We start from the raw sequence: 10229 nt of genomic DNA, 5'->3' as shown, positions 1-10229 counted from the left end.
GGTTTACCTCCAAAGGCTGTTCGTCTTCGGGAACAGTGGCCACTCTGATCCCATCGCCGCCGAACTGAAGACACACAAGTTAGGAGAACGCCCGTGGAGGGAGGCTCCTGATTCTCCCAGCTACTTCTCCCGAGCCAAGGACTCGAGCAGTCAGTGCCCACAGTCTGACTTGGAGAGGAGGAGACGGTCACTTGGGGGGAGGGCTTGCACAAGGTCACAGAACTAGACGGCTGGAGAAAAGGCTGACCCCAGGAAGTCTGGTTCAAAGCCCGCGCTCCAAGCACACGAGGGGCCTAGAGCCGGCTCTTCCGACTCCCTAGCAAGTGCTCTCCTCGGCCCACACAGCCCTGCAGAATCTACCCCCCCACCTCACCCCACCCCCGCGGAGGAGGCCACGCACAACAAAGGGCAGGGCGAGGGCTGGCGAACCCCGCCCGGGTCCCGCAGAAGGCGCAGAGCGGCCCCCGGCACGCCGCCCGGGCACGGGGGGCAGCGTCCTCCTCCCTTGGGGCAGAAACAGTCCCCTTCCAGACTCGCTCGCGGGGCGGGGAAGAAGCGCGGAGCCCGGGTCCGGCTCGGGGTCCCGGCGAGGCCGCCGGAGGCTGCGCCCCGCGCGCCCCCGCCCGGGGCCGTGCGCCCAGGGCGGCCCCCAGCCCCCGCCCGCCCCTCGCGGGACCCCCGGCCCGCGCCCGCGGCTCCGCGCTGGGCGGCGGCGTCCTCCCGCAGCCACCCAGCTTCCCGGGGGAGGAGCAGCGCATCGCGCAAGCATCCGGGAGCGGCGGAGGGGGCGGGAGGAAGGGCGAGAGGAGGAAGCGGGATTTAAACGAAAGGCGGTGACGCCACACAAAAGATTTCTATAGGCTCCAGGGAGGTGACGGCCGGGCGGCGGCGGCGGCGAGCCCGGGGGCGAGGCGCGGACGCGGGGAGGAGGCGGCTCGGGCGGCCCCGGCGGGCGGCGGCGCACCCGCGGCCCGCGCCGAGGAGCAGCCGCGCGGGGAGAGGAGGCGGGCGTCTTCCCCTCCGCCTCTCGGCCCCCGCCCTTCCTTTCAGTTTCTCCCGGCTCGCTCGGAAGTTGGAGGTTGACGAAGATGGCAGGAGCCGGGGCCCGGGCGGGTGGCCGCCGCGCCGCGGGGACCTTCTGAGTTGGCGCGGCCGCCGGGGAGACGCGCGCCGGGCGTCCGATGCGCAGGGCCCGGGGTCTCGGGAGAGCTCAGCCGCCGCGGGCCCCAGGCGACCAGGCGACCGGGATGGACTCGCGCCCACAGCCAGCGGCCGGCCGCGGGGCGCGCGGTCGGGGAGGGCGTGCCGCCTCGGCGCCGGGCCGCGCGCTGTGAGCCGGCGAGGCGGGAAGGGGCGGCCGCGGTGGCCGGCGCGCCCGGGCGTGGCGGGCGGGCGAGCGCGCGAGCGGGGCGGCCGCTGTGCGCAATCAGTGCAGCCTCCCGCCCGACTCTGACTCGGCGCGGCCGCGCCAGCAGCGGCCACACCCTCGGCTCTGCCGCCGCCGGCGCCGCTTCCCGAGAGCGGGGGGCAGGAGATGCGCGCCCCGCGGCGCCAGCCCCGGCCGCCGTCGCGGGCAAGTGCCGCCCGGCGGGGTCAGGGCGCCTGAAGCCCACGTGCGCCGCCGAGCCCGAGGTGGCTGACAGCAGAGCCCGCCCGAGCCGCCGCCCGCGCTCCTCCCCGAGGAAGGGATTTTGATTTCAAAGAAAGGAAGGAAGGAAGGACAACTCCCAGCTTCCCCCCCCTCCCGCCCTCCCGCTCCGGCCGGGCCGGGCCATGCCCAGGAAGGCGGCGGCGGCGTTGGCGGCGACGGCGGCCCAGCAGAAGGGACTTTCCTGGCAGCCCGGCGGCGAGGAGCGCGCTCCGTGAGTTTGCTGTGCCCGGTTCATGGTTCCTGCAAGCCCTCCAGGAGGCCGAACGCTGCAGCCCCTCCCCGCGCCCCGAAGAGCCTCCTGCGTCCTCTGGCCCCCGGGCCCGCCCCGCGCCGCCGCCGCTCGGGCTCCGGCAGCCGCAGCAGCCCAGTGCCCTCCGCCCGGCGCGGTGGATGGCATGATGGTGCGGGGAAGGCACCGCGGCCCTGGCCAGCTGAGTCGCGACGGCCGCGGGGGCGGCGGCAGTGGCAGCGGCGGCGGTAGCGGGCTCCCCAGCGGCATGCCAGTGCCCCCCGGGCGCGATGGCTAGCGGCAGCGCTGGGAAGCCCACTGGCGAGGCGGCTTCTCCGGCTCCTGCGAGCGCCGTCGGGGGGGCCTGCTCGCAGCCGCGGAAGAGGCTGGTGTCCGTCTGCGACCACTGCAAAGGCAAGATGCAGCTGGTGGCCGACCTGCTGCTGCTGTCGAGCGAGGCGCGGCCCGTGCTCTTCGAGGGCCCCGCCTCCTCCTGCGCCGGGGCCGAGTCCTTCGAGCAGTGCCGGGACACGATCATCGCGCGCACCAAGGGGCTCTCCATCCTCACCCACGACGTGCAGAGCCAGCTCAACATGGGCCGCTTCGGGGAGGCCGGGGACAGCCTGGTGGAGCTGGGCGACCTGGTGGTGTCGCTGACCGAGTGCTCCGCCCACGCGGCCTACCTGGCGGCCGTGGCCACGCCGGGCGCGCAGCCCGCTCAGCCGGGCCTGGTGGACCGCTACCGCGTGACGCGCTGTCGCCACGAGGTGGAGCAGGGCTGCGCCGTGCTGCGCGCCACCCCGCTGGCCGACATGACGCCGCAGCTGCTGCTGGAGGTGTCGCAGGGCCTGTCGCGCAACCTCAAGTTCCTGACGGACGCGTGCGCCCTGGCCAGCGACAAGTCCCGGGACCGCTTCTCCCGCGAGCAGTTCAAGCTGGGCGTCAAGTGCATGAGCACGAGCGCGTCGGCGCTGCTGGCCTGCGTGCGCGAGGTGAAGGCGGCGCCCAGCGAGCTGGCCCGCAGCCGCTGCGCGCTCTTCAGCGGGCCGCTGGTGCAGGCCGTGAGCGCCCTGGTGGGCTTCGCCACCGAGCCGCAGTTCCTGGGTCGCGCGGCGGCCGTGAGCGCCGAGGGCAAGGCGGTGCAGACCGCCATCCTGGGCGGCGCCATGAGCGTGGTGTCGGCCTGCGTGCTCCTGACCCAGTGCCTCAGGGATCTGGCGCAGCACCCCGACGGGGGCGCCAAGATGTCGGACCACAGGGAGAGGCTGAGGAACTCGGCCTGCGCCGTGTCTGAAGGCTGCACCCTGCTATCTCAGGCTTTACGGGAGAGGTCTTCGCCCAGGACTTTACCGCCAGTGAATTCCAATTCTGTGAATTAGCACCCGCCCCTTCTTTCTTCCACCCCAGACTAGAGGAAGATACTTACTGTCTGCCCCTCTCCATGTATACCAAAGAAATCCCAGGGGAAGCCCCCCTCCATGTCGGATGCTCCAGAGGAACCTTCCAGAGAGTGGGGCCATGCGCTCCGACGACACTCGTGGGCGCGGGGGACCCACTGCCCACCTACGCACACCCAGCAGGGACCCGGAGGTGGCACCCAGCCCCGGCCCCTCTTCTGGAGTTCCTCCACTAAATTTTCTTACCAATTGGGCAGGAAGGAGGTCATGGGTTTGTTTCTTTTTAGGTCCTTTTTTTTTTTCTTTCTGTTTTCTGTTTTTTCCTAATTAAAAGAAAGGTTACCTCAGTTTTCACTCCTTAGACATGGATGTAGCTACCTTTTTTTTTTTTTTTGTATTTTTTTTTTTTTTTTTAAGCAATCGTGTTGGATTAGGCGTATACTTGGTGTGGAAAGAGTATGACTTTGCCATGTGATTTGCAAATGGGGGGAAAAGCTACTGTGAGTGTGTGTTTTATTTTTTAATTTACACTATAGAGTGATTTCCCCCCTGCCCTTGCCCACCCCCCACCCCCATGTCAAGTTTTTACCTTGCATGTACTGGAGTATTTATTTCATTTATTAAAATGTTATGTTTCTCAGATGGCCCTTTGCAATTATTGTTGATTTTCAATAATTGTAATAATGTTGCATGCTGCATGGGTCCCTGGAGGGGTTAGCAGTGTCTCCCCGCCTTAGCCCTGTCTCCCTTTTTCCTTGAGGGTGATCTCTCTGAGCAGCCTGGAATTGGAGAACACTGTCCTTGGAGAAGTGCCAGGGGAATGATTGGCAGTAGGTACTGTGCCGGGGGGTTGGGCTGGCAAGTGGGGTTTGGTCTTGCCTCTGGTTTCTCCTGGAAAGTACTTCAGCCCCCTCTCTGTGTCCCACCACTGTCCTGATGGACAGTGGGTTAGGCTGACGGAGGTCTGATTCGTATTCTGCCTGTCTCTTTCAGATTCCGGCCCTTCCTAATCCTGCGTGGTACCCCACCCTTGCCAGGTCAGGGGAGCTGGTCGCTGGAGCTGGAAACTGGGCTATAGCAAGGACCTTCAGGAGACTTTGCGGCCTCTTTTATGTAGGCAGGTCTCTTCACATAGGACCCAGTCACTCATGATTGTAGGAAGAAGTTCGCAGGGTTCCAGACTGTTTAAGAGAGGGAGAGGTGTTCTGGAAAGTGGTAGGAACTTTCTAGAGCCACAGCGTAGTTGCAGGCAAAGGGCTGATTTCTGTGACCTTGATCTAAGATCTGCCCTGGTTGGTTTCATATTGGAAGAAGGCTTTGTTAACTGACGTTTGGAGTTATTTTAAGGGAGTTTGCCCTTTCTGCAGACAGTTAAAAAAGAAAATTGGGGAGAGAGAAGTGTATAATTTTACTGAAACTTGTTAAGTTTGGGACATTTTCCCGCTGAAACTATAACATTCTTCTTCGCAGGGCTTGCCCTGGGAGAGCCACATGGATAAAAACTCAGACACGCTTTAAATTTGCTCAGTTTACAATTCTTCCGATCTGTTGTGCCTGAACCTTGGTAATTCCCGAGGCTCTGAGAAGAAAGCGTTTTTCACTGTAACATGTAAGAAAGTCCTATTGACTGTTTTACTCGAATAGCTCTGTTTATTACAAGAACATCGTATTCAACATGTAAAGCATCTTTAAACCTGAGTTGGGTAAGAGTAGGATCGGGGAGCTGCTCTGAATCTGATGTTTGGAAAAGTCTTAAAGCAGTAGTGTACATACATTTCTTAGAAAGAGTCAAGGGAGCTGTTGTTTCTCTCCTAGGGCCTGGTAGATTAAAAAAAAATCAAATTTTTAATTTAAAAAATGACAATGACCTTGAGAATGTTTCTTCCTCTACCCCCCAACCCTTTAGTCTGGGTCAGTCAGATTCAGAAACTATTTGGGGGGAGGAAACGTAACCCACGCGCCAATGACAATCGTGCTTGCATTTAGGATTCGTTCCTTTTATTTATTGGATATACATAAGTAATTATACAGAGAGTTTCTAATTATAGATGTTCCTTTAGCCTACCTAGATCACAAAAAGTAAACTGAAAGGAACAAAGTAAAATAAAATTAGGGCCAGGAATCTGTAAATTTGGTGTTTGATTAAGATGAAAATGATTGCCAGTTGTTCCTTGGACTCATTCCTTCTGCAGAAGCAATTTTCAGGACAGTGCAAGCCAAAAAAAAAAAAAAAAGGATAAAAGAAAAAGAAAGAGAAAAAAATTCGTTTTCCTTATCTACTTGGATGAAGTTAACTAGCTTGCCACCAAATTAATTTTGAAACTTCTTTTTGTCTTAGCTAACCGATCGTGGCTCTTTACACTTCTGTATATTAAAGATACTGACATGTAATATTCAAACTCTCTGTGCTCTGAAGTTGTTAAAAGTTTCGGTGGTGTTTTAACATCCTTCTCCCCCTGCCTCTGTCTCGAAGATTAAGTGTAGGATTTTTCTTCTAGCAGGTGGCTTGGAATGGATTCTTGTACTGTGTTCAGCAGGGCGGAGGAGACCAGATTGAGGCGCGTATAGCATTTCTGTGTATCTATGTTGCTTTGCTAGGCAAGGGGTCTGGGCCCAGGCCTTTGACATTTTATTTGACATTTTAGCTTCTAGTGCAGCAGCTGGCTAAACTTGTTTTTGAAATAGCCCTGATTTTTAAAAAGGAGCATCTCAGACCTATTTCACGGGGCTTAATAAGGTCAGCAGAGATACTAAGTTCCAGGAATAAAATCAGAGTGGCCTGATTCTTTTTTTTTTTTTTTAAATTAAACCACATTAGAGTTAATTTAAGACCACAATCTTTAAGCTCTTTTGATTTCCTAGGGCGAGTTTTCTTACTTAGGCTTAATGGGCACCATCCTGACTGGGGATGTCGAAAACCTTCCTTTGGTCAGGAGAGAAGGAAATCATTATGGCTAAGTTGTAGAACAAAAGCCATTATTTATGACAGTGAACCCAAGTAAATGGGACAAAAGGCTTTCAAACACAAGACTTAACTAGAAAAGAGCTCTGTCTTTCCTCAGCTGTTTTAAACTTGGCCTTTTTCTCTTATTCGTTATGGGTTGATTTTGGGAGATGTAGAAGGTGTGTGTGTGTGTGTGTGTGTGTGTGTGTGTGTGTTCTTCCCTACCCCATCCTCCTCGTCACCTGAGTTTTTATTTCTAATTTAGGGTCATGTTTCTCAAAAAAATCTAAAGACTGTGACTGTGGAAGCATCAGTTACGTCTGACTGGTTATTTTGTGAGCATTTACTTTTTAAACCTGGCATAGGGAGCTAAAGCACTTGACAGTTTGAAACAGCTAATTTTAACAGAAACACCTGTTTTTCAGAATGAATGTGACTATGGTAACGTGCAGATCAGGCAGAGATTTTGAAAAACGTCCACCGCCGCCCCTTCTGGGTTCTGCTTGGTACGGAGCTCGGAGTCGGGGGAGAACTCTGCAGCCTTCCCTATGCTTTCTGCTGTGGGACCACAGCTTGGTCCAGCACCATCTCTGGGTTTCCAGGGCGGACACAGACATTCGTGAGCACTCTAGGCAAATTCCTGTCTTGATTAAAAAAAAATTTTTTTTTTGCACGAGTATGTGTGAATTGAATTGACCTGTTTTTACCTAGGCAGGTCTTTCTTTCTACGGTCCTTTGGGCAGGTGAGTTGTCTGTTTCCATTTTAGTGGTAGAGAAGGCTGAGAGACTGGCTGTCCAGGTAGGATGGGGGAAAAGGGTGATATGGTGTCCTTGATAGGCACTGATTTCGTTTAATGATACAGCCCTTTAGGCCAGGGGCTGGTGTGCCTGGGACATGTGTGGTGGGTTCTTGAAGTGAGCGTGTGTACAAGATGCTTGCGGCAAGTATCTGTACACAAGGAGTAAATTGTTTCTGAAAGGGAAAGTGAGAACGGGCATTGGTTCGGCAAATCCTTGCTGGGTACCAGCAGTGTGTACCAGGTACCGTGCTGAGCCCTGGGGGCGGGGGACACAGCGACCTGTGAGCCACGGTGTATCCCCTGCGTAGATTCCGGGCCCTATCCCAGGCCTGATCGATCAGAAACTCTGGGGGCAGAGGGGTCTGAATTTTGTCCAGCTGGGTGATGCTGAGGCACGCCTGCCCTGGAGAGCTGCTGGTTTCCTTTTCTTCCTGGCCGACCCCGGGGGACCCGAGTGCTTCTGTATCAGGCGGGAGCACCAGCATTTCCGCAACTTTCTTGTTTGCTCAGGTGTTTTTTTGTTTGTTTGTTTTTTTCTTCCCCTCCTGGATCTTTTGAGCCCTTTTCTTCAGATTGAGAAGATAATGTAGTCTCTCCTGCCAATTTGGAACGAGCGGGTTTTTCTTTTGCCTGGGTGCGTTGACAAGGACAGAGTCCACCCCCTCCTCCAGCCCCCCTTTGAGATGAGCCAAAGTCACAGAGTAGTGGACCGGCCAGTTAGCTCTCCGTGCTCATGCACGTTGTTGTCTCTTGTCCTCAAACACGGGATGGACAGACACCCTTTCCTTCTCGGGCTGTCCGAGAAAGAGCGCTTTGCTACTGAATTTCAAGGACTCGATTCAGAACCCAATGAGGCAGGCAGACTTGTGGGATGACCAAGTCTACAAGACACTCAGGAAGTAGGTCCCTCACGGCCGTCATGCCCCGAGAATTGGGACGATCTCTCACAGCTTCCGTCCCCACGAGGGAGCATCGCCCAGGAGCTGAGGGGATAGCGCAGTCTTGGCCCCAACCCAGTCCTGCCGGGTGGGTCTCTGCTCTTGGGCAAGGTCTCCAGGTGGTTTCTGGGCACATTAACTTGGAGAAGCACTGTTGCAGGAGACAAAGGTAGAGGCCGAGGGCCGTTCTTTACTGTGGGAGCTTAGACGGTTAGGGTTAGCACTTTTATATGTGTTATGTAACTGAGTCCTCAGAGCAGCCTTGGGCAAGGTAGGCGGCTGTTACTGTGCGTGTCATGGAAGCGTTTGTGCTTCTGTTCTCCTGTCGTGAGAGTTACGTATGTACGATGGATTCCTACGACGTGTAAGGCTGTGACGGGCTCCACTGACTGCCCCACTCCGTGAGGTCGTTGGGAGTATGATGTCAAACCCTTTGTGTTAAAGTCAGTTTCCCCCAATAATCTTGCCTCCCCGCCCCCAACCCCTTCATCTGACCCAGCAGATACCCTGTGACGGGCTCCAGGATGTCCCAGAGATGAAGAGCACGACCCGGCCTCTTCCTCTGTTATGCTGGGTGGCCCACCTGCCCAGGCTCCCCGAAACATTGAATTAAGTTCTTTTTTTTTTTTTTTAAAGATTTTATTTATTATTTGACAGAGAGAGAGAGACAGTGGAGAGACAACACAAATAGGAGGAGTGGGGAAGGGAGAAGCAGGCTTCCCACGGAGCAGGGAGCCTGATGCAGGGCTCTATCTCAGGACCCCGAGATCATGACCAGAGCCGAAGGCAGACGCTTAACCGCTGAGCCATCCAGGCGGCCCGCATGACGTTCTTAAAACCACAAGGGCAGTCAAACATTTCAGAGTCCAGGGAGGAATTTGAATGCTCATTTAGATTTGCTAACATAATTTAAAAATGAACCCACTTAAAAAAAAAGAACCCACTTACTGATGTTCAGCTTTTAAGTATTCACAGCTACATGTATTCGCGTGATGCAGAAGCAGGGCACAGACAGGGAGCTTTTAAAATCCTGTGTTTCAGAAGGGATGTGGATATGCTTGCTACTCGGTTAACAAGTGGGCTGCCCTGAGCACTCCTGGAAGTTAGGGCACCGACGAAGGGTTCATGGTTTCTGACTTTGTTCTCCTTTGCCTGGATTTCAGGCAGTACTCAGGACACCGATCAAGTGAAAAATCACTAATTAATTGCTTTGCTTATATTATCAGTTTTTTTTTTTAAGAGCGTTTTATTTTAAGGAGACTCTATGCCAGTATAGGGCTCAAACTCACGACCCTGAGATCGAGTCTCAGGCTCCGTCGACAGAGCCAGCCAGATGCCCCATCAGTCAACTTTTTTGGAGACCCCGACCGACGTCTCACCTCCAGAAATTTGAGATGCACCATAGGGAACCTGGTCCACTCAGTGCTGACTGACACCCTTGCCATTTCAGCTTAGCTTTTAGTTAGATGACCTTCTGCTTCCTGTTCTAAAATTAACCGGCAAGCCATCTGAGCACCTCCCTATGGATAGGATTTTGGTATAAAGATTTCCTTGGAGGCCGGGTTCTCCCTGCCCGTTCTTTCTCTTGCAAGTCCCATGATAAAGATATGTCTAAACGTGTAAATATAACTCTGGTCTTATCACTTGGAATCTAATTTGTAAGGTGTGTGCGCATTTTGTGTTAGTGATGGTGTGGACTGTTGTCCGTTGAACCGACAAGATATCATCTTGTACATCACCCGTCTCAATGATGGACACTTTACTGCCCCACATCTTCCAAGATAACAGCTCTTTAAGTGGAGTCTGCACTCTGGCCATGAGTCCGATGTGGCTCGTGACCAGAGAGAGTCCCCAAGACATGGCTCTAAACCCAGTCTGGCTCAGCCCCCACGTCTCTGATCATGTAGGACAAAAATAGAGGAGTTTTTGCACTGACACTACACCCAGAACTGAGGTTTTAGAGAGGCATTCTTCTAGGTGGTTCCATTCTAACACCTTTCTCTGGAGCTCACCCAAAGCTTCTTGCCCACGTGTTTCCAGAAACACTGGCCATTCTGGACTTCAATAGGGCTTCTTGAGCCTGGGCAGCTGGGGAACACCTGTCAGAGCTCTACAGATAACCGATGAGGGCCGTCACAGAGGGTCAAGCAGGCTGATAATGACATTATATTTTTAGTTGGGCCTAGAACAGTGTCAGGTTTGGCAAGTCTGATGGTGAAACGTTTCTGATTTAGCAAATACTTACTAGTCATCGGGGACAGTCTTAGGCA

General features: G+C 55.1%; 1 protein-coding gene across 1 annotated transcript; it reads left to right on the top strand.

Moving 5' to 3' along the window:
- Window positions 1-922: 922 nt before the first annotated feature.
- Window positions 923-3919, top strand: TLNRD1 (talin rod domain containing 1). The gene has a single exon (XM_032836994.1). The coding sequence runs from the start codon at window positions 2171-2173 to the stop codon at window positions 3257-3259; it is 1089 nt and encodes a 362-aa protein (XP_032692885.1). The 5' UTR covers window positions 923-2170; the 3' UTR covers window positions 3260-3919.
- Window positions 3920-10229: the final 6310 nt, after the last annotated feature.

The sequence above is a fragment of the Lontra canadensis genome, unplaced genomic scaffold (genome assembly GCF_010015895.1).
Source record: "Lontra canadensis isolate GAN:19392208 unplaced genomic scaffold, GSC_riverotter_1.0 scaffold94, whole genome shotgun sequence".
NCBI lineage: Eukaryota > Metazoa > Chordata > Mammalia > Carnivora > Mustelidae > Lontra > Lontra canadensis.
Note: the sequence above shows the minus strand (reverse complement) of the source record. Positions and strands in the feature narration are given on the sequence as shown.

Coding starts and splice junctions, on each gene's coding strand:
- TLNRD1 (XM_032836994.1), top strand. CDS start 2,171: ATGGCTAGCGGCAGCGCTGGGAAGCCCACTGGCGAGGCGGCTTCTCCG.